This window comes from Pantherophis guttatus, chromosome 1, assembly GCF_059756535.1.
Source record: "Pantherophis guttatus breed Tessera chromosome 1, ASM5975653v1, whole genome shotgun sequence".
Taxonomy (NCBI): domain Eukaryota; kingdom Metazoa; phylum Chordata; class Lepidosauria; order Squamata; family Colubridae; genus Pantherophis; species Pantherophis guttatus.
In genome coordinates, this window is record NC_142063.1 from 113,863,428 (window position 1) to 113,887,742 (window position 24,315).

Consider the following 24,315-nt stretch of genomic DNA (forward strand, 5'->3'; position numbering starts at 1 on the left):
GGCATATAAATATGATTAAATAAAATAAATAAATAAATAAATAAAATGAAAGCTAGTATAATATTTAAAGAAAGAACATAAGAACAGATTGAAACACAACACTACCTCATTGGGCTCACCATCAATCTAGTCAAGAGCTTGGGAGAAAAGACAGATTTTTAAAGATAGTCTGAAGACTTGCTAGTTTGAAGCACTCTAAATCTTGTGGGGGATGCCAGGAACGGTTTAAGCGTCAACAATAGTTGTCTAATTACAACCATTCAAAGATACAACAGCACTGAAGAAAGTGACTTATGACCAGTTTTCACATAGCTGTTGCAGTATCCCTATGGTCACCTGATAAAGATTCAGGCACCTGGAAGTTATATGTATTTATGACAGTTGCAGTGCCCTGGGGTCATGTGACCACCATTTGCAACTTTTCCAGCCAGTTACCGACAAAGTCGGGGAAGCCGATTCGCTTAACCACCATAGTAATTTGCTTAACTGGGAAAAAAAAGGCCATAAAACGGGACACAACTCATTGCTTCGTTTAACAATGGAAATTTGGGACTCAATTGTGCTCATAAATTGAGGATTAGCTGTATTAAATTAATTTTTGACTATTCTTTAGAAAGTAAACATTCAATGTCCAAGGTAGAACTTGATCTGGACAAAGGCATTAAAAAAATTTTTTTTTTTTTAAAAAAAAGCAGGGTCAAATAGCTTTTAAAGGCTATGGCTCAAATGCCTATCATAAGTGAAAATTGTTCTTGCAAAGAAAGAGATTATGTAAACTGAGAAAGTATTAGCTAATTTACTCTGGTCAATTTTGATTGCTCCAAAATGACAAAAAAAGACATTAATGTGGTCTATTGCATAGCTGAATTTTATTTGCCATACTACAGGTAGTCCTCAACTTATGACCACAATTGAGCCCAAACTTTCTGTTGCTCACATTTGTTATGTGAGTTTTGCCCCAGTTTACAACTTTTCTTGCCATAGTTTTTAAGTGAATCATTGTAATTGTTAAATTAGTAACACGGTTGTAAATGAATCTGGCTTTCCCATTGACTATGCTTGTCAGAAGGCTGCAAAAGGTGATCCCATGACCCTGGGACACTGCAACCGTCATAAATACGAGTAAGTTGCCAAGCATCTGTATTTTGATCACATGACCACAGAGATGCTGCAACAGTTATGAGTGTGAAAAATGCTCATGTCACATTTTTCAGTGCCATTGTAACTTTGGTCACAAACTATTGTGAGTCAAGGACTACTTGCAATTTACCTTTTGTCAAGGCCGAACTGAACCTGGCTGCAGCCATCTCTCTGTTCCTCAGTTGCCACACATGGGGAAGGTGGGGAAGGAGGTTGGAATGCATTACTAGACACAACAAAGAACTTTCTCATGAGAACCAAGGTCATCTCTTCTGGCAACAGATAAGGTTGGGGAAGGAGTGCCTGAAGAGCCTGCCAATTAGCCCAATTGGCCAACATGACCTGTGACTTGGGGATGGGGTTATTTCCTAGTTTAATTATACTGAAACTACGGGAAAGATTTAGATTTAGTTTCCCATTGAAACTGTGCCGATATGATGTTCTCATTAAAGATGACCTTTGAGAAGGAGCCAAGTCTCAGAGTTCTGATTTGCTTGGGTTAGTTGGAGCCTTGATACCTTTGCTTTAAAAAATTACCTTTAAAGTTAATCTCTTGCTATCTTTACCATCTTATTGGCCATGTTCCATCAATACCCTAATTTTATATACCACCCATAAATTTAAATAAATAAATAAACAATACCCTTAAAACATCTGTATTTAACAAACTACTATATTCCAGGAGAGATTTTATTAAATATGAATCCTAAATTCTAGATTGCCTCTATGGACATTTTTTTTTCCATAGATATAACTAGACATAAAATGTCCATAGAGGCAATCTAGAATTATCCTAGGACTTCAGCTGCTGTCCTGCCCTGCTGATTCATATTTAGTTTGTAGTCAAAAATTATTTTCACAATTTTTACTATTGTGAGTATTATGGAACCTATATATGTGCAAATGACCCTTCCTATTGAAAGACAGATATATCCACTCAATTTTCTCAGGTTTTATTTTTCTTTTCCATCCATCAAAATCCTGTTTGCTGTGCTGTAATATCATCCGAAAATGTTACAAGCTTTTCCTTTATATTTTTGCTCAAAGCATTTAAAAAAATGTTAAACAAAACCCATCACACAACATGTGATGCCTAGCTGTCTTTCTGCATGGCTGAACTGACACTGGTAAGCACTTCTGTTTTCATATTACCAACAAGAATATTGTGATCGATCTATCAATCTATCTGTCTGTCTGTCTGTCTATCTATCTATCTATCCGTCCATCCATCCATCCACCCTCCATCCATCCATCCATCCATCCATCCATCCATCCATCCATCTCATCTAACTATATCAATCATCTATAGCTCTCACTATTAAAAATTTAAGATGAAAAATAAGAATTAATATTTAGAATAAAAAAGGAAAGGAGAAAAACAGAAACAAAAGTACAGAAAAGAAAGAAAATATAAAGAAATGACTTCCAATTTTCTTTTACAGCAGTTATAAATATAAATTAACCTCTTGATCCATGGTTACAATGCTTATATTTTTTCCTGTAATCTATTTCTTTCTAATCATCAAAACCATATATCATAATTTCATTGTGAGTTATCTTGTGCAAAGTCTTGCTTAAAGTAAGATCAATTAATTAGTTCCATAGCACAGAATATCTTTTTCTGCAACTGTTTGGGGAAGGAGCTAAGTTTACTCTGCTATGATTTGTTCCTGCTTTCTGGCATGACAGTATTTTGTCCTTTAAAGGCTAACAGATTGTCTTCTTGGTACTTTGATGAAGCTTAATTTGCTCAGGTCTGTGACCCAACATACCCTGAGATTGACAATTGGCACCGTGCTCCTGTCTGCTCTGCGCACTATGCTGTACAGGTCTTGCAGACGAGAGGAGAGGAATGCTCGGAAAGTGCCAGGCAGTCCAACCTGCCGAGCTTGCTGGAAACACTGGAAATCAGCTCCTCGGATGCCTCGCATGCTGCCGCTCTGGGGACTGTTCAGGGCTATAAGATGCAGCTGGAAAAACAAACAGACCATCACACGCCAGGAAGAGCCAGGATAAATATTTCATTTGGTTGATGCCTGCTGTGACTTTCTAAGCAATGGAAAATATCTGCTCTTATCAAATCTAAGTTATCCAGATCAGTTTTTCAGCTTACTGCTGCTCAAAAGGGTCTTAACAGTTTTTTTGCTATTTATCATCTACATCCTCAAAAGCAGCCAGTATGATACAGTGATTTGGAGATTTCAAACTCTGATTCAGTTCTGAAGCTCATTGATTCTCACTGTTTTGGGGCAAATCATTATCTGCTAATCTAATCTATTTCAAGATAAAATGGAAGAAAAGTCCAGTGATCATATTCATGCAGGCTGTTTAGCATGGTTTTTCAATTAATACATTGTCTGGAAATACATAATACACGGAGCCATACATTAACCAAACAAATTAGTATAATGTGCTAATCCATAAAAAGAAAGCAAAACCAGCAATTCTTATCATTATCATGTTTCGTACAGATAGATAGTGTATCCTGAAAGAAGCATCAGAATAGCTTGTCTGCACCTTTTTAGTGGAGGAATGGATTATATATATTATGGAAGCAAGAATGCCATGGTGAAAATGGCAAGATAACCCAGTGGGAAGAATGTATGTTTGCCTCTAAAACCGAGTCCCCTTGTTTTTCATTTGCATTTGTATTGAGTTCCATTTGTTCTGCTCACTGTTGGGATAACAACCTAAAGAAATCATTTCAAGAGTTTTATTTATTTTTCATCCATTCTCCAAAAGCCACCCACATGTGACATCAACCCTGATCTCAACCTCCATTTACATTCAGATGCTGTTGCTAGCTGTTTTCATAATAGCAACTTATATCGGAGTTGACACTACAGCAAGCTGCAGCAGATACTAGAATGAAGGACACGTTGATGACACAAGGACACTCACAGCAGGCTGGAAGTCGTGATGTGTGTGAACTGCCAAAGGAGCAGTCTCAGTCTGGCGGTTGTTGGGAAAGAAATGGTCCAAGGATTCTTGCTGTGCTCCCTGACGAGGTGGGTGGACGGCAGGTTGCTCAGGAAGGTGGTGTGGGTCGACGATACTCTCATCCCCTCTCCAAGGCTTGGCAGTAGAATAAGCACTATATTCCGGACGTGCATGCACTGGTAAGTGTGGCTGAAATGGACGATGGGATCCAGAGGAGGCTGTCCCTCCATGAGAATAGTGGATACTGGAAGACCTTTCATAGACTTCATTGTCCTGGAATGGAATGAAGAATCAGATTCCTTTGGAGTGCTTGTCTGAGTAATCACTGCTACAGAGCAGAACCTTTCACACTGCTACCACATTTTCTGTCATTCATGGTGCCATCCACCCAATCAGCATGCTGGTTTGCATTGGTTTACCATTCAGTATTGATGCTTCAGTATTCAATCTTCATTGGTTCACTAAAAACTAGCAATTCACGACAGAAACTGGCTGTCTCTCCCAATTTAAATCTACCTTCTGCTCAGAAGAAAATTAGTCTCAAAAAGTGTGAAAGCCATTAAAAAAAAGAAAAGAGCTCTAATGTACTCGAAGAAGTGCTAAATCTGTTTGTAAGGAGCTGACATATATTTTGGAAAATGATAGTCCCTGGCAGATGCCTTTGCTAAAGCCAAGTATCTGGTCTCTACTGCCACATTGTTAATGAAACATCCTAGACCAGTGATGGCTAACCTTTTTGCCATCGGGTGCCAAAAGTGTGGGGAACATGGGGGGGGGGGTTTTCCAGAGGCTTTCTAGGAGCCTGGGGAGGGAGAAAACAGCCTTCCCCCCCCGGAGGCCCTCCAGAGGCCGGAAACAGACCATTTCCTAACTTTCCTAAATGGGGCTGGAAGGCCCATTTTAGGCTCCTAGAAAACCTCTGGAGCCTGGGGAGGGTGAAAAACGGGCCTTAGTGGCTCACCGGAAGTTGGGAAATGGGCCGTTTCCAGCCTCCGGAGGCTGGAAACAGCCCATTTCCCGACTTCCAGTGGGCCCAGAAGACCCAAAAATCATCTAGTCAGCATGCACAGGCACACTGGAGCTGAGCTAGGGCAATGCTCACGTGCCCACAGATATGGCTCCGCGTGACACCTGTGGCACATGTGCCATAAGTTCGCCATCATGGTCCTAGACAATATCAATGGCAAAAACTGTTGGGAGAAGAAGAAAAACATTACTTGAAAACTGAAACAGCTAGAACCAACTATATTGCCTCAGGTATGAAAAGCGTATGAGCCAAAGGCCATATGAGGACCTGACACAAAAAATGGGCTTCTAGGACATTTTTGTGCTGAAGCCAATGAAGCATGTGGCTACAGTCACAGCCAATCTAGTATTGCAAGGATAATGGATGGTTTCTCCCCCATTCAAATGAGTGAATGATTCTCTACTCACTCAGAGTCGCAGGCAAAGGCCCCAGTGCCAAGTATTTCACTTTTTAAGGATCCTTGAGCAATACGAGCTTCCTTACCTTCTATTATTTTTTTTTAAGCAGTGCAATTTCTCCCTTTACAGGTAGTCCTTGATTTACAACCATAATTGAGCCAGGAATTATGGTTGTTAAGTCATGGAGCCATTAACAAAGTCACTGCACGACCACAACTGATTATTTGAGATGGTCGAAAAACATCAAAAATCATGGTCACATAACCATGCAATGCTACAAGTGGCCATAAATATGAGCCAGTTCCAAATCATCCAAAATGCGATCATATGATCACAGGGAAATGCAACATCCAAACTTCAAAAATGGGTTGTAAGTAGCTTTGAGGACGGCTTTTGTAATTTTGAATGGTCGCAAAGAGACCAGTGATTAAGCAAGGAGTACCTGTTTCATGTGAATGAGGAAATAATACTATTAGTTTGCATAAGGGGAAAATTCACCACCTCCTAGTTTACACTGCCTAATAACTCTAGTTACATTGCCTTTGGGATAAGAGATAAGCTGTCTTGATTTGTTACAAGGGCATAAAGAAGATAATTACTATGGAAATCCAAGCATTAGGCAAAACCTATAGAACCATAAATATTCCTGAAGCAGAAAAGTCTTAGCAGCAAGTGTAGGATGTTCCATATATAGTAGTTTTTCCAGCTACTGGTTAGTATTAGATAATAATGTTCCACCTACCAGTCCAGAGCCAGGAGTGGATATTTTTTCCTCCATCTGAAATTGAACCAAAACAAAGATTGAAGAATTTATATAGCACTTGTTTACAGCTATTCCCAGCCAAGGAAAAAGCTAAATTTAATAAAATAATATTTTTTTAAAAAAAGAAAAAAAAAGCTAAATTTTTGGAAATAATACTATTGGCACACAGACATTATAAGGGGGGGGAGGAACCCAAATATTTTCAGCATGTCATTCTCCTTTCCAAGAGTTTGGGGGGTGGGGGCGGAGGACAACATTTGACAAGTCTGTTTCCTGCCGCCTCAATCTTCTGAGTTCCAAAATATAAATGGTTTTCCCAAGACTTTGAGGACTTAGTGATGGTGAAGTTGGGTTCATAAAAGTTCTATTTATTTACATAGCTTAAGACCTGAGAAGATCAGATGTCAAAATCTGGTTGCATTTGAACTGACATTACCGAATCCAATGTGAATTAAGCTTACATTTTCTCAAAGATGCTTTTTTTCAAAAGGCAACTGAATTGTTTTTTCCTTGAGGAAAAAAACCAGTCCAGTTGCCTTTTTTTGGGGAAAAAGCACCTTTGAGACAACGATGACCTAGATGACTGAGAATCTCCACAGACGCTTACATGAGTTTATTTTAAGAAAGCCCTTTCTAAATCAAGATTGGGAAGTTCACCCAACCTTATGGGAGATTGTTCCTTTCAGATCCCATTCTCATTTTGTACATGTGAACAACCTAGTTCTTTTTCCCTGAAGAGAGTTTTTATTCTCTCATAATAATTGTGCATCTAAAGTTTCATCCCTTAGGATCACTGCCATGGTCGAGGCAGAGTAGTGTTTCTCAACCTTGTCAACTTTTAAGTTAAGTGGACTTCAACTCCCAGAATTCCCCTGCCAGCTTGTGGGGAGTTGATGTCTATACATCATAAATTGCTAAGGTTGAGCAATGCCAAGGCAGAGGGTACTCACAAGGATTTTTCTGAAGCCATTGTGGACACGGATGTAGAGCTCTTCTCTCTCTCGGATGAAAAGGAGCTGCCCTTCAGGCACCTCATGAGCTCTGCTCATCAGGTTCTGGTAGGTTGCTAAAATCCGTACCTTTGGGAGAGAAAGCATTTTAAAAATGTGAGGTAAAAGAATTTGTATTTTTGCTATTATTGATTAATGTCAACAATAAAAAGGGAGCAAGAGTGAAATGGAAATGAAAGGCCTCCAAGAAGTGCAATATTGTCATTCTCATCTTAATTAACCCAAATACTCCCACCCACAGTTGACCGTTCTGTTGCCAAATTTCAGCAGTGCAATCTTGGGAGGTTTGACGGGGAGGCAGTTGAAAGCTACAGGTTGTCCACCCTTGTGTGAAGGAAGTGGCTGGATTCTCACAATCTGTTGAACCAGAGCCTGACACTACTATTGTCTAATCTGTATGTTGTGTAAACCCAGATTAAATCTAGGCCTAATTTTAGGCTGAACAATCTGGAGTGTAATAAGTTGGAGAATAATATTCTAAAAATATGAGGTTTTTTGTCTTACCCCCAAAGAAGGTGGGTCACTAGTGCCTGGAGGTCCTGGGGGTCCTGGAGGACCTGGGGGTCCTGGAATACTGATATCTGGAAAGAAAGTAAAACCATATTTGAACCATAATCACTTGGAAGGTGCCTATATTTGTAACAAATTAATTGAAAAGCCATTAAGTGCCTACTCACGTTGCCTGTGGGGACCTGGGAAAGAAGGTGGTCCTGGAGGGCCAGGAGGGCCAGGAGGGCCTTGCGGCCCTGGATGTCCTTCAAAACCTGCCCCTGGAGGTCCTTGGGGGCCTGGAGGGCCAGGCAGGCCTCTGATGCTCTCACCTTTGGGGCCCTGAAAAAGCAAATATAATATAGATGTCATTACAATCATAAAAGCAGAGAGTGATCCAATATTAACTTCTTGCCCAAAGGAAGGAATGTGGTTGTTAATTAATAATTACCATTATTGATTAATCTAAGCCTGAGAAGAGGAACATTCATCTTACACAGCTGTTTCCCACTCTTACCACATCTGCAGATGTGATTTGCTAGCCCTTTTTACAGTGACTTGTTCTTTGCTGGGGAGGACAACCACTGCAAGGCTAACATGAGGAATATTCTTGGGATTTGGTAGATAAAATATGTCAGATTCATTCAGATTGGGAAAGCTCCTGTCAAGATATCAGAAGCAAGGTTTTGTATACTTAGTTGGGATGAATTCAAGCTTTTAACTTCCAAGGAAGAGGATAGGATTGTCAGGCCTGCTAACTTGGCTACCTATCCATTAGATCCTCTTCATTGGTGAAGACTCCCCAGGATCTGATATGATTAGATCCATGGAAAAATATTTGCTTTGTTGAGGGAAGGGATGTTTTCTGCTGCTTTCAAAGAGGTGGTGGTGTGCCCCCACCTTAAGAAGCCATTGCTGGACTTAACATTTGTAGAAAAGACAGGAGGAAGGAGTATTAGATATTTATACTTGAGTTAAAGTATAAATAATAAAGGTGAGATTAAAAATAAAAATCTAAAAAAATGTTCATCCAATCTCCAACATTCTCTTTTAATGGAAGGTTGTTGAGAAGGTGGTCAGGCTGCTGCCCAGAAAATCCAAATGAAGAGACTTTCCTTGTGGAGTCAACAATCATGGCAAAGACCTAAGAACCTATATAATTAGACCTATTCTTTGGAACATTTCCAAATAAGGAGATAATATGTGCTCAGGATGAATTGTTTTAACTATCTTGGTTCATATTAAAGTTAAGTGACTTTATGATTTAATAAATTGGACACTAGAGGGGACTAAAGATTCTGAATAGAAGAAGAAAAAATTACAAGCTAATTTTTGGTGTCAAAATAACTAGGACTTACAAAATGACACAAAACATCATAGAAATTTTAAAGGAGATCTTTGAAGAACGGAGCCAAATATTAGTAGCTATAATATCAACAGTGTCAGTAATGATGTCTGGCCTACACTTGAAACAGACTGAGAAGAAATTAATTTCAGAGTGACAAGTTGATAAATCTCACTTTTGCTTTCTTCAGCTACTGCTGTAAACTACAGGTAATCCTTGCTTAGCAATTAGAATCAGCTGATCTAAAAATTATGTGACCACAATGGGCTTTTGATCTAACTTCCCATTTGGTTGTTAAGTGAAAAATCATGTGATTGCAATTTCTGATTTCTAGTCCTGCAGTCTCCACTAACTCTGTTTATTGCAAGCTGGTTGGGAAGTTTGCAAGTGCAAACACATGATCACAAGATGCTGCAATGGTTGTAAATGTGTGCTGGTTGTGAAACTCCCAAATAGCCATCACATAACTGCAGGATATTGAGGCAGTCATAAATGTGAGGACTAGTTGCAAAGCTGTTTTTTAAGTACCATTGCAACTTAAAATGGTTGCTAAATGTGACCATTGCTAAGCAAGGACTGCCTGTGTCAGGTCCCATAGATCTCTATCAGGACCTTGCCATTCTGGTGGGAGGGGGGATGTTTGGGGGTTACGTTTGCATGGGATTTTCCTTTGTTCCTTTCTCTGCTTTGATGTACCTTTGGGAAGTTGGGAGTGGGGAAAGACTGTGCCTTGGGCTATCTGTTTTGTCTCAACTCCTGAGGAGTGAGATCATAGTGACTGGAAACCACCTCTTATCATCTTCACAGCCTGAAACTCTCACAGCTTCGCACCTTGCAATTGGCTCAAAATTGAACTGGACATTGGGAGGGGCCTCGAAGAAGTGGTTTAACTTAACACTTCAGCGCGGAAAAATCAGATTCTGCCTACACTCTCACTGTCTTCCAATAAAAGTTCCTTTTGAAATGCTGTTTGTTTCAAGAGTTCTGCTTTCTTGAGAAGGCTGGTGAGGCAGGACCTTACACCCCAATTTCCAAATGTGCCTCAACACTAATGTAAACTACCATGTCTTTACACTAGAGGACACTAGTTTTTGCTAAGAAGCAACACTGAAAAGCTTCTGCTCTTTGAGAGTTTAGTCTTTTTCCTTTTCAAGACTACCTAGATCAGGGTTGTCAAACTCGTGGCCCGTGGGCCAGATGCATCATGCACTGGCTACACCCACACCTGGTTTAGTGAAGGGGGAAAAAAGTCCCGATACGTCATGTGACGCCACCGTGATGACATGAGTTTGACACCCCTGACATAGACACTTAAAACTGCTTCATACATGGTAACATTCTCATCCTCTTGAAAACTATCAAGGAATATGGCAGAAGAACATGCCATTTTATAAAGACATTATTGTATGTTATGACAACTCTCACCGGAAGACCAGGATACCCTTGGGGACCAGGAAGTCCAGCAGCATTTGATCCACCACCTGATTCACCTTTTTCACCTTTCATTCCAGGATCACCTTTGTCCCCTCTTTCTCCCTATGGAAAGAGAATTCGTAAGCAAACATGCTACAATCATCAACTGAAATGCGTCCACCTTTTTCTCTTGCTTGAGGCGGCAAAGGAACAAGTGAAACCTCCAAATGGGAATCACAAAGAAAAAGCAGAAATGAGACATAAGGACAAAATTTCTAATCCTGAACTAAAACACCACCTTGGCTACTATGCTCTATAAATGCAAGGCTGATTTAGGTGATGATATTTTTTAAAAAAAATTTTTTTTGTTCCTTTGAGTCAGTTTCTGATTCTTGGTGACTGCCTGGACAACTCCCTGCAGTTTGCTTACCAAGATTTTGGAACTCCTACCTTTTCCTAGGGCTAAGATAAACCAGCCAGCTTTGTACCTAAGGCTGAAACAGGTCATCCTGCTAGCTTTGTACCTAAGGCTGAAATAGAAGTCCCAGTTTCCCATTTCTAGCCTGTTGTCTTAATCACTAAAACAAACTGGCTCTTGAGAGAGGGTAATACATGCCCAATTGAAGACCAAACTCATTGGAGATAACTGTCAGACACCATTGCCTCTTCTGAATGGTTAAATTAGACATATTTCAGATGGTTAGGTTCAAAGCTTTTATGTTGTTATTCAGCAATAGAATCAGACAGTTCTGCTTAATAATAATCATTGCCAGAGTAGCAGCCAAGTAAAATGTCAAAAATAGCTCTTTTTTGCACTAAAGGTTTTTTATTTAATAAATGTATGTTTAATGGCATATTGCAACACACTTAATTTTGGTTCCCTAGAGACCTACATTATTGTACGAAAAAGCTTCTGTAGCCTGTAGGCTAATGAATAGTTGCCATGACAGTTTGAGCTGGGAACTCCTAGTTAATGTTAAACTATATGAAGGCAAGCATATTAAATGTTTGTGCAATTTGTGAATCTGTCACTGAGAAGTCTGAGCGAATGAATGATTATTTAGTTGTTTGGAGACTAATGTTCATCAATTTTGATTATGCATACCTTGATCACGGATAAGCTATAAGTAACCAGAAATAACATACTAGCCATGCTGTTTGCAAGACCAGATAATCTGAGGCTCCTTGGTTTAAAAAGCTACATTTTAGATTAGATTAGATTAGATTAGATTAGATTAGATTAGATTAGATTAGATTAGATTTCTTTATTGGCCATGTGTGGTTGGACACACAAGGAATTTGTCTTTGGTGTATATGCTCTCAGTGTACATAAGGAGAATAAAATACATTCATCGAGAATAAAAAGATACAACAATGAAAGTCAAGGTTGCTAATAAGATATCAAATTGTACTAGGAAACAAATAAAAACAATATAAATTGAAAGATACAAGCAACATGGTTATAGTAATAAGTGGGAAGAGATAGATACTAGTAAGGAAGAGTATCTATCTATTTTCAGCAATTTGTATCCTGAGGATATGGAAATCAACCCAATCCAAATAAAGTTGTGTGAAATTGGTTCACTGAATAGCCCACCATCCTCATCTGTACAGCAGCAGAACTTTAGCTCTTGCAAACCCACAGGGATCATCGGTAACATTAGGGTTGGTCTTTCAGCCATGTTTAGTTGAATACAACTTCAATGATGTTGAAATGGAGAAGCAAGTACAATATTGAAAAAAAGCAAAGTTGGCTGGGCATTGAACCCAGGTCAACTGCTTGGAAGGCAGCTATGCTCACCATTATACCACCAATGGAGGTTGATACTTAAGGTAACTCACCGAAATATGCCTGCAGTGAAAATCTCATGCCTGCTTATATTATTATCCAGTCCCTTATAAACACATGCTGGGCAAAATGGATTTGCCATCTTTGCTCTGAAGTCCAGTGTATCGATTACCCCAGCAATCTTCCTGGGATAAAGAAACCCGGCTTCTTTATAAATCCACACTTCATCCCAGGGGTGTAATCCAGCAGGTTCTGGCAGGTTCTGGAGAACCGGTAGCGGAAATTTTAAGTAGTTCGGAGAACCGACAAATACCACCTCTGGCTGGCCCCAGAGTGGGGTGGGAATGGGGATTTTGCAGTATTCTTCCCCTGCCACGTCCATGAAGCCACACCCACCAAGCCACGCCCACAGAACCGGTAGTAAAAAAAAATTGGATTTCACCACTGCTTCATCCCAAGTGAAGGCTACTTACCCTGAAGGTGGAGCTGAATCTGCTGAGGTCATAAGGGAACTGGCCTGGTGGAGAAGAAAAGGAAATTGAGAATTCAGTTGTCCTCCTGGCAAAGCATGAACTATGCTGAGAAACTTGCTTCCTTTCTCCTCTCTTTTACAATAAACTTTCAAGGCACTTCCAAACCACTCAGGATTATATGAAACAAATATTTATATTTACTGAATGGACATTTTGGAACTCACTTTCCAATAACCATGGTTCTTTCTGAATAAATACAAGGAGGGCTGAAGTGAGAGGCATGTAACAGTTTCTGACATAGAGCGGAGAGCTGAGTTTTATGGAAGAAAAGCAGATTCCAAAATCTTTTAGTTCATTTTAATGATAGTGGGAGGAAATAAATATAGAAGACCGACACCCAGAGAGAAAGACAAATAATTATCAGCTTTTTTTTCCCCAGAAAACAAAGAGAATGTGCCTGAAGACAAGGGAATTTGATGCTTAAAGCAAAGCATGTAAAAGCTGGTTTCTCAGAATCAATGTGTTTGCTATTTTTGCAGACTATTTTAAGCTTGCTTTTTTCACTAGTTTCACATCGTGAATTCTAGGGAACATTTGATAGGCAATATAGTTACACCTGCATCATCTGCAAATGTTCATCATCCTCAAATTTGTATTAAAAAAGTCAGCACATATACACTCTAAGAGAATGAAGATGGATTCAGTTGAAGGTTGGCTTCCTTGTTTAAGAGATAGGCCATGCCATAATCCTGGTTTTGCATTGGTTTTTGACATCTCTGTTTAAAGGAACTGAGGGAACAGAGCTGGAGAATCTTCCAATGCAAATAATAGGCCTAGAAGATGTATTCCAGGCTTACATTTTTTTTATTATCATTATTATTCTGAGGGTCTGAAGAGATAACCATATAAGAAGGACCATCAGAATGTTGTGTATAATTGTTTGTTTGTTTATTGGATTTGTTAAAGTTCTCCAATTCCAGTAAGACACTGGGCAGTATATAATAGGTTATCAAGACAGCAAGACATAGGAAGCAAATCAAAGGAAAATGAACTCATACAACAATAATCTGCTGCAAAGCAAGAACTCATCTGGGTCACTCACAAACCAGCCCACCCTGAGGTCAAAGCATGCCACATTTTCAAAGTTCCCTACAGGTTTTGGAATATTGGGGCCTTAGGAAGAAGATTCCTCCAAATAGGTCAAACAAATGAAGGATACCATAATGAGCATCTCTTCTACCTTCAGTGACATGAGCAATGGCGAGTTTTTTTTTTCCATCCACCATATTCAAATTTTATTTTAATGAACTGATTTGTGGGAAGGTTCTGTTATTCCTGAATTTCAAACGTTTCATTAGTTTATCAAAATATAAAATACAAACAAAAATGAAAAGAATGGGAAAGTACAGGAGGAAAAAGGGAGGAGGAAAAAGTATAGGGGAAAAGGGGGAAAAGAAAGAAAAGCATTGACTTCCAACTCTTTTTAGCATGGTAGAATAAGGTAATAACATACAGTATAGTCCCAACTTTTACATAATCATATATATTAACCATTACTATAACAACAAACCTATCTAATCAACAAAACTAAAGTCAAAGTTTCATTTTTTGACACCACAAGCACAAAGTCCAGAAATGATTTCCAAGCGGAAACAAAGTTAGCCGTGCCCTTTGATTAAAGCAGTCAATTTAGTCATCTCTCCTAACTCCATCAGCTTTTGCAATCAGTCGCCCATTGTGGAAATCAAGGTATTTTTCGGCTTTTGTATGATTCATGACAAGTCTTGATAAGAGCTGAAGGAAATGAGAAATTAAATAGGCATCATATTTTAGGGAATCTTACCTGGTGGCCCTGGAAGACCCTGTTCACCTTTTTCTCCCTTCTGACCATGGTAGCCTGAAATAGAAACTGGCATAAAGCTTGGCACCCCAAGAACTAGTGAGAAAGCATCGCATTCCAAACCCAAGTGAAATCTAACACAAAACCATATGTTCAGAAACTGTTCATTTAAACAGCCCTGTAGACATAAGCTTAAATTGTGGCTTCCTTTAAAACAAAATTATTTTAAAACCTTTAGGAAAAGAACAATGCAAAGTTTCTGATACAAAAACTAATAGATGGGGGGAAAGTTAAATTGTTATAATGGCAACTCAAGACATTCCAAAGTAGAAGAAAAAAAATATTATGTTTCTATCACAGTATTTCCCACTTGGGTTCCTCCCAAATGTTTTGAATCACATCTTCCATCAGTCTCAGCCAACGTGGCCCATATGCAGGGTTAGTGGAAAAATGAATCCAACCCATCTGGCAAAATCCAAACTGGAAAGAGGATGTTCTATTGCAGTGTTTTTCAAGCTTGGCCACTTTAAGACGTGCGGATTTCAACTCCCAGAATTCCCCAGCCAGCACTGCTGGCTGGGGAATTCTGGGAGTTGAAGTCTGCACGTCTTAAAGAGGCCAAAGTTGAAAAACACTGCTCTATTGCAACTACCCCCAGTTCAAGGGTAAAACATGGGCGAGAACCACCATGGTTGTAGGCCTTCTTGAATCCACCTCCCACTTCCTTTATCCAGATCTACCACTTTCTTACCAGGCAATCCTGGAGGTCCTGGAGGGCCCAAGTCACTAAATGCCTGAAACAATAATAATAATAATAATAATAATAATAATAATAATAATAATAATAAAAAGTTTCTATCAAAGCGTATGGCTATAAAGAGAATTAGGCATTCTATTTCCTGCCCTAAAATAATATATCCCCTTAGTTCCCCGGAAAGTGGAGATGTATTTTAGCTATTACTCACATTATTCTCGTAAACAGGTACAGGACTGCCTGGGGGGCCTGGAGGCCCTGGGGGGCCAGGAGGACCCTGGGGAAAAAGAATATAAAACATGACATTCATTACATTTAATAGGGTGAAATATTAAACAGAGGACTGAGGGAATGCAATACATCAGCAGCCACTCAACTCTACCTAAACACAATAGAAAAAAATGGGAAATACCATCGCCAGCGAAATCTTGTTCCAGCTTTATCGTTAGCAGCATAGGCAACGATGAAAACATACAAGTTTGTGTATCATTCCATCAGTCATAGATTTAAAAATAATGTAAAATTGCAGCCTGCAGCTTTGCAAAGAATACAGCAATATATCCCCTTTCATTAGTCTGCACTAGCAGATGGCTGCTTACTCAGTGTATTTGAGAAATCTGTGGGGATTCATATCACTTTTCTTGGAATCCAGGAAAACTCCCCTGGATTAGAACATGATAACCCACAAGTGGAGTCATTGCTACTTTTCTCCCCGATTATGTGCTGCTTCCCATTGCTTAGATCTTAGGCAACCAAAGGGGAGAGCAGACCCAAGTTCAGAGCAAAATATATTCTCAATGAACTTGTACTTTTGTAGTAGAGGGACTTAACTGTCAAAAAGCTTGGCCGAACATTGAGCAACTGTCTATGCTGGATCAAAGTAACTGAAGGTTAAATTTGATGATGTTGTAACTTCACCGTTTTCTCCTTGTTTTCCTTTTCTTTCAATAATAGAGCCTGAGAAGCTTCACTAAATACTGGCTGAACAGAGACAGCATCGCTGGCCACCATCCTTCAGCCTAAGGTGCAATATAATTATGTCCCTTTAAGTCAGGCTTGACTCTGGTAACCGGTTGGCTATGTCTCTACAGGTTTTTTTGGCAAGATTTTTGAAAATTATTTGCCATTGCCTCACCGGTGAAATGCACTTACCTTCGCTACCGGTTCAGGAGTGTGAGTGCGGATGCCTCTTCTGCGCATGCACAGAGGGTCATAAATGGGACGTAATGATGTCCCGGCGGGTGGGTGGAGCCTCCCGCCACCTCTGCTACTGGTTTCCGCGAGCCGGATAGATCCGGCTGGATTGCCTCCTTCCTAGAGCTAAAAACGAGGGGCTGGACTGAGGCCACTTAGCTAGCCTAGTGTCTAAGTTGGGACTAGAACTCAAGGTCTCTTGATTTCTAGCCTGGTGCCTTAGCCACTACACCAAATTCCAACTTCTTGGAATTGTATTCAAATGGATTTAAATGGGACAGACAAATTGCAATATATAAGCTGCATATTTGAATGCCAACTGCTAGAGAGGAACAATGGCAAACAGCTTTCATTGGACAGCCTGCATTTCTGAGTTTCCTGAATAAACCTGGTAAGCCACTGTGGTACACAGAAAGCTACTGGAGGGACCCCTGGTCTGATGCAGCACATCTATTCTTTTCTTATCATTCAAAAATTGCTTACTTACCCTTAAGCCCAGCGCTCCACTTAAATCTGCTGGGTCACCTTTTTCTCCTTTCAATCCGTTCATACCAGGCCGGCCCTGAAAGGATCAACAAATCAATGGAATTGCCTTCAAAAGATGGTGAGGAGTAGCTGAATAAAATGCAATGAAATATCCACAGAAAGAATAATTGGATTTATTTATTTAATAAAACAGAACAGAGAAGAAAAAAGAAGGAAAGAAAAAAGAGGGAAAAAATAACAAAACATTATCTCTATCTATCTCTACTTCATTTATATATCTACATCTGAGTTTATACGTGTATATGCAGCTAATCTTTCAATATCAGAAAAGTAGCTGTATGGATGACTTATTCAGTAGATTAAAGATCTTATGTCACTTACAATTTATGAACGAGCCACATATACTCTTAAGATTATAAAAGGCTAAATATAATGAAATATGGTCTTTTTATACTAAAACGTTTGCATAATCTTTCAACTACATTTATAGTGAAACAAAACAATCAAAATAAAACACCCAGAATTTAAACTGTACAAACTAGTACATAAATTAATTACATTCTGTTTCAAGGATGACAGAAATGACATAATGTGAGGAGGGAAGTCATGTACCAACAGCTCAGCCACCATCATCTTTCCTGCTTCTAATGGGCGCAGAGCAAAAAAAGTGGAGAGAAGAAAGAAGTTATGGCTGTGCAGTTATTTGTGAATAATTTGTGAAGACCATTCTTGTGTCTAAAAAAAACTCATGAGGGAGAGCCATTATGCTACAGTTTGTCTTGAATGGGTGGATAAGCTAAAGAAGGATAGCCAAAAAGCGTGAAGGACACTCTTGGCCCTGGAGAGATGCTCATGGATGATTCTGGCTGGTGCCTTGTGTGACAGCTGCTCTCCTTCCTTAGTGTTGTTTTGACTCTGCCAGAGAATCTAGCTAAAGTGCAAAATACACACTGGAGAGTCATTCCAACAGCAGCTGCAGAAGTGCCATGTAAGTCAAATTGTGGGCTAGTGGGATTATTTTGTTGAGCAGCTGGATCCTAAAAGAAAGGGCGCCACTGTAGTGAGATAGCCATGTGCTCATAAGGAAGATAGAAAAATACCATGAAGTTGACATAGCTGTATCTGTATGGAGCCAGAATTCTGCTTTCGATAGGAATAGCTAAGAAAACTCATGGGTTCTAATGGTCAGTTTTGATATTAATAAGGATTCAGGAGATGGTTCACTCATTATTGTCAGTGAATTGATTCACCAGTCTACCAGTTCACAGAAAAGCAATAAAAATACAATGAAGAAGACTTTATCCTAATGACTTTAGAATATATTGGTTGTAAAAGGACAATAGTTCAGTTGCTAGATTCTTGAAACTCCCAGCCTTTCCTCTTTACAAATCTTGCTAAGGAGGCTATGAGAAAAGTGGTTGGAAAAGGAGTTACTTTTAGTTTGCAGATACTACAGAGTGTGGCATGGGTATTTATTTCCTGGAGCAGTTGCCTGCAGAACATTATGGGCCTGCATTCCTTTTTTTACTGATTCATTGTTCATTTTCAAGAAAATATACATAATTTTAATTTCTGCCACTTCTTTAATTCCAGTCAAATACGGGACGATGAGTTGAGAGTTTATTGCATATATATTGTATATCTCAGAAAGGGACTAAAATGGAGTGATGGGCTGCATATAAATTAAATAAATAACTAGATAGATAAATATCAAAATTCTTACAGGTCTTCCAGGAAAGCCAAGTTCTCCCTTCCGTCCATATCGCCCAGGTGGCCCCTAAAAGAAAGCAAAATGGAAAACTCTATTTAAAAAGATAGAAAGAGATGGTTAAATGGAAAGACCCAGAATCACTGCAATGATACTATATTTATACCACAGGATTCATAAACCCAGAAAGAAGCCGGAGGGCTGTGTCACTGCTCATTCCAACAGAAAATTTTTGCACGAGTGCTGGCAAAATCAAGGTCAAAATGCAGCGACTGGACAAAAAAATAGTACTAAGGCTCCTGGGGAAATTATAGAGGTCAAGGAAATGCCCAGATTTGGATATATTAGAGCAGTGTTTCTCTGCCTTGGTGACTATAAGATATGTGGACTTCAACAAAATGGCTGAGGAATTCTGGGAGTTGAAATCCATACATCTTAAAGTTGCCAAGGTTAGGGAAAACCTGTATTAGAGAAAACCCTAATATTGCCCTCTGCCTCACAAAAAGCCCAATGAAAGCATGCTGCACAATCATGAAAAAAACTAAGCATCCATATAAAAATTAACACAGGACATAGGACAGAAATGGCTATCCTGGGCAGGTTTCAGTCACTTTGAGGTGAGGAGGACTACAATATTTTGTTGCAGATTTTCTACTCTGTAAAATTTCTTAATTGCACCTACAAAAATAAAGAGAAAGGGTGCAGCAGAGTGGTGGGTTGCTCCCGGTTCGGTCCAGTTCTATAGAACTGGTAGTAAAACTGGTGGAGGCTCCGCCCACCCGCCATGATGTCATCATGGGTGATCTGCGCATGCGCAGAAGCCCGCGCGTGCTCCCACTGCAAACCAGTAGGAAAGGTAACTGGAACCCACCCCTGGTGAAGCAGTATTTAAACCACAATCTGGGACAACAAATACAATGATGAGAATAATCTTTAAAGTTTCATTAGTCCAAAAAAATGAAGTAATAACTATCGTGAAGAGTGCTTAATTTTGAAATTAATTCCTTGCATAAAAGCAAAGATACCATTTATAACTTACTCCAGGTCCCATAGGTCCACTTGGGCCTGGTTCACCCTGTAAATAAAAAAGATATATGGTCAGAAAGGCACATTATTTTAGGAACAGTTCCCCTTAACTAGACACCTCTCTATGGAACTTCCTCTTTCAGCATTGCCTAATTACCACAGAATTACAAGAACTGAAGTTTAGCAAAATCTGTAAATAACTTCGAATAGGAAGATAGATTTAAAGAATCCTAAAGCCAATGGAGGTTTTATGTCAGAAGCTGGGTTAGGGACCCTCTTTCCTTACTATATGAGAAGTGGATCCTTTAGTAACATTGAGCCGAGGTGGCGCAGTGGTTAGAGTGCAGTACTGCAGCTGACTGCTAGTTCAGCAGATCAGTGGATCAAATCTCACTGGCTCAAGATCGACTTAGCCTTCCATCCTTCCGAGGTGGGTAAAATGAGGACCCAGATTGTTGGGGGCAATATGCTATTTAGTATACTGCCTTTGGTGTAAGCCGCCCAGAGTCCTCGGAGAGTGGGCGGCATAGAAATATGACAAACAAACAAACAAACAAACAAATAAATAGTATCTTGCTGCACAAAAGCAATAGTAATTGGGAAACATTTTTCAAATGTAAGCAAAAAAAAAAAAAAGAAGCTATACCTTTTCTCCTTTTGCTTCAGCTGCAAGGATTGTTCCATCAGGCCTAGTTACAACTCCTGGCTCTCCTTTTTCACCCTGTCCAGGGGGCAAAACACAAGAAGGATACAGTGGTTTTTATCATTTTCAGAGCAGATGCAGCTCATATTATAAACTAAGATGACCAACTTTTTTACGATGAGGAGGAGGACACAAGTAAATTGAAGAAAAAAAATAGTAAATAAAAGAAACATTTTATTCAATGCAACAATGAACAAAGCGTGCGTGTGTGCCATGTCGTGTTTCGGTAAGAAGTAAACAAAGCCACTTGCGCGCAGCGCACTCTCTCAAAACAATTCTGTGCGGACCGCATGCGTCTCATAATTGAGTCTCACCGCACTGTACCGAGTCTCGGCTTGTCGTTCGTTCAGAACTGCGATAGGAAATAATCACCAGTAACACACAGAGAATCAGGGTTTACTTTGGCAATCATTGCCCTGAATGCTGCTATCCAGGAACTGTTTGTGTGTTCTCTGCGGCTGCTTATCTCCACTCCTTCGTCTCCCACACACCCCATTGATGGCGAGCTCCGGCAGGACTCGACACCGAGCTTTGACGAATTGTCATGTCAAATACAAATTCGTCACATCACACGCAACGGATCGGATCGGATCGGCATCGATCGAATACGGAGATTTACAGATTAATCTTCAAATATTGAAAAGGAGGACATGTAGGAGGACACTTTTCGAGAGACGACAGAACTTACAAAAGAAGGACGATTGGTCACCTTATATAAACATCTCTTTAGTATAATGCAATCATTTTATTAAAACAAGGAGAAATTAAACTGGATTCCAAAGTACCCAAATGATACTTTTGCACTTAGGTCCAAGGCATATATACTCCCATTCCTGACACAAATTAAGTACTGACTGCAGTTATTATCCTGAACCTAAATAAATAATTATCCCAACTCTCAATTTTTAAAATAAATTATTCAGTAAGCAAGTTGCACATACTGTAAAAGCTGTAATACAGGAGTGCATTTTGGCTAAAAACTACTATAGTTTTTACTTCTGACTGTGTTAGGGTCATCATGCTGTGACATGGTCAGTACAATTTGTACAAGGGAACATAATATCTAACTAAACCAATCTTAAATATGGTCTTTCCTAAAGTATTTGCACATTATGTATATCTTTCCTGTATATTTCTACAATGGAAATAACACATGAATATGGCAATGTTAGGTAACATTGCAATAAAATGTTTTTTTTTCCTACCGTTGATCACATAAGTAAGAGATATTGCTCATTTAACAAAGGAAAAAATAAAATACCCTACAAAAGACATTTTAAATAGGGGAAATTGACTAGTAGCAATAGCCATTTAATCAGTTATTTTCAGTGATACTCTTCTTGTTTTCCAGAAATTCAATGTAATTTTACCAGAACATCATCAAATCCAATTTCTCCTGTTTCATTTTCCATTTAGCTTTTCCACAAATTCCAACCAATGAAACTGCTTGCTAATACCGTGTTTCCCAGTCATGAAATCCAATTTTTTTTTACTACCAGTTCTGTGGGCGTGGGTTGGTAGCTGTGGCAGGGGAAGGATACTGTAAAATCTCCATTCCCACCCCACTCCAGTGGGAAGGATACTGCAAAATCTCCATTCCCACCCCACTCCTGGGGGAAGGATATTGCAAAGTCTCCATTCCCACCCAACTCTGGGGCCAGCCAGAGGTGGTATTTGCCAGTTCTCCAAACTACACAAAATTTTTGCTATCAGTTCTCCGAACTGCTCAAAATTTCCACTACCAGTTCTCCAGAACCTGCCAGAACCTGCTGGATTTCACCCCTGGTGTTTCCCCAAAAATAAGACCCTGTCTTATATTTTTTTGAATCCTGAACTAAATGCTTGGCCTTATTGCCATGCACTCAAAAAGCCTGACTGGGCTTATTATCCTGGGATGTCTTATTTTGGGGAAAACAGGGTATTATTCTAACTTAAGGAAGACTTTAGGAAAAGCTTAATTTGAGGGTGAAAATGAGCCAGTGATGGCACTTCTGATGATTGAAACAGAGTTGGTGATATAGCAATAGTAAAATTAGAAGCAAACTAAATAAGAGAAAAGAGACAATTTTCCACTATGATGATGATTTTGCAACCAAGATTTCTTTTTTAAAAGTACTTTATACAATCTTACCTTCAGTCCAGGATAGCCTTGTAAACCTGGAGTTCCTGAGTCACCTTTTGGTCCCTTTGGTCCCTAAAGAGGAAGGTACACATTTTATGTCATCAAGTCTCATGTCCGATTCTTTCATGGGCTAATGGAGCAATTTTATTTTTGAGCACTTTTACTAACTGCATATGCTTCTCCTATGGTACATTAAAGCCAATAGGCCCTTATTTCCTTCATTAACCTACTTGGAAATAGAACCTGCTGAAGAAATATTGCCCTGAATATCCTAGTTTCCTGAAGATTTATTGTTAAAATGTTTCTTTCTTGGAGTTTGTAAACAGTTTGGCTTGGATGTCTCATAGCATAGAATGCTATCCTGTATTCTCTTCCTGTAGAAGGTGATCGATTGACTGACAGACAGACAGACAGATAATGAAGTTTTCCAGGTACAAATTTTAATACCTTATAAAGGACAAGAAAAATTAATACAAGGAGAGGGCAGGGGAGAGGAGGAGAGGAGAGGAGAGGAGAGGAGAGGAGAGGAGAGGAGAGGAGAGGAGAGGAGAGGAGAGAAGAGAAGAGAAGAGAAGAGAAGAGAAGAGAAGAGAAGAAGAGAAGCTTTAGGGTCAAAAGAAAGCTCAGAAATATTTCTGTGGCCTGAAAAATATAATGACACTCTCAGTTCCTCACACAGAGGAGCACCCAGATAATTTTAATAGTCCTGCAAATTAAAGTTGCCTTTAACATGCTGAAAAGAGAAAGAAGACAGGTTTACAATCCCCCAACAACACATACTACCTTGTTTGGTTTGATTTCACTACATGCCCAATTCTTACCTGTCTAATTCTTGACCACTACATAACAGCTTTCCCTCATTGCCAAGGTTCAAGAACTGCTATTTTTCATCAGAATGGAAGATCCTCCCTAATTATAAGAGCACTTCAAGGGTAAGAGCAGTTTCAGAGGCTTGGAATTACATTATGTGGGATGCCAGTTGTCTGTAGCACCACTTCATAATCCACATGTTTGTTCTGAAGAGACCTCAGACGGTCCCTTTCCAGAACAGAATAGAACTGCTGCAAAATATGCAACAGAACTCTCTAGAATGCCTTCAGGAGAAATCTAAGTAGAGCGAACCCTTTCAGAGTGGGCAAGTAGATAAGACCTTCAAAGAAAAACAACTTCAGATCACAGATTTCATGCATATTGCTCCTCAACCACCTCCAGGACACTGACCACTCATGCCATGATGTCCCAAAGGAAAAACTGAGGAAATTTAGTCCTACTTCTTGAGAATTACAGTATATTGAGAAAAGATTGTCATAACTTTAATCTTAATAATAAAAGTTCAGATAAGGACCAGATTTACCTAGGAAAAGCTAAGGTTTATACTGCTGCAGGCAATCTAATCCTATTTTAGGCACCTAGCAACAAAAACTAAATGTTTCTAAAGCTGGAAGCAATATTTATAAAGCCTTCCCTTCTACTTACCTCTGGGCCTGGCAAAACAGGCACAGTTTTCTAAAAATAATAAAACCATTTGTTAAACATGAGATCACGACTGCTTTTTCTTAGATTGCTCAGCAAAACATTTAAAGAGAGCAGTTAAGCACCATAAAATGCTAATGAACACACTTAAATCTGCATCTGCATTGTATGCTTTGTATCTGCATATAATTGTGTTTTCAAATACTTCTATTCGGCATATGC

At 39.3% G+C, this 24,315-nt stretch overlaps 1 protein-coding gene across 8 annotated transcripts in view; it reads right to left on the reverse strand.

Annotated features, from left to right (window-relative positions):
- COL18A1 (collagen type XVIII alpha 1 chain) overlaps window positions 1-24,315 on the reverse strand; it is a 99,380-nt gene that overhangs the window by 3,756 nt on the left and 71,309 nt on the right. For 4 of the 8 annotated variants that reach the window (XM_034420253.3, XM_087881510.1, XM_034420251.3 and 1 more), the window contains 17 exons: window positions 24,097-24,126; window positions 22,630-22,692; window positions 20,442-20,516; window positions 19,809-19,844; window positions 18,785-18,838; window positions 17,063-17,137; window positions 15,593-15,658; window positions 15,379-15,421; window positions 14,631-14,684; window positions 12,788-12,831; window positions 10,538-10,648; window positions 7,956-8,109; window positions 7,783-7,859; window positions 7,219-7,347; window positions 6,248-6,283; window positions 4,042-4,353; window positions 2,913-3,110 (listed from right to left, as the gene is read on the reverse strand). In XM_034420253.3, the coding sequence (XP_034276144.2) occupies window positions 2,913-3,110; window positions 4,042-4,353; window positions 6,248-6,283; window positions 7,219-7,347; window positions 7,783-7,859; window positions 7,956-8,109; window positions 10,538-10,648; window positions 12,788-12,831; window positions 14,631-14,684; window positions 15,379-15,421; window positions 15,593-15,658; window positions 17,063-17,137; window positions 18,785-18,838; window positions 19,809-19,844; window positions 20,442-20,516; window positions 22,630-22,692; window positions 24,097-24,126 (1,557 nt within the window). The remainder of the gene's footprint in view (window positions 1-2,912; window positions 3,111-4,041; window positions 4,354-6,247; window positions 6,284-7,218; window positions 7,348-7,782; window positions 7,860-7,955; window positions 8,110-10,537; window positions 10,649-12,787; window positions 12,832-14,630; window positions 14,685-15,378; window positions 15,422-15,592; window positions 15,659-17,062; window positions 17,138-18,784; window positions 18,839-19,808; window positions 19,845-20,441; window positions 20,517-22,629; window positions 22,693-24,096; window positions 24,127-24,315) is intronic. The other 4 variants (XM_087881511.1, XM_087881512.1, XM_087881509.1 and 1 more) reach the window with 1 other exon arrangement.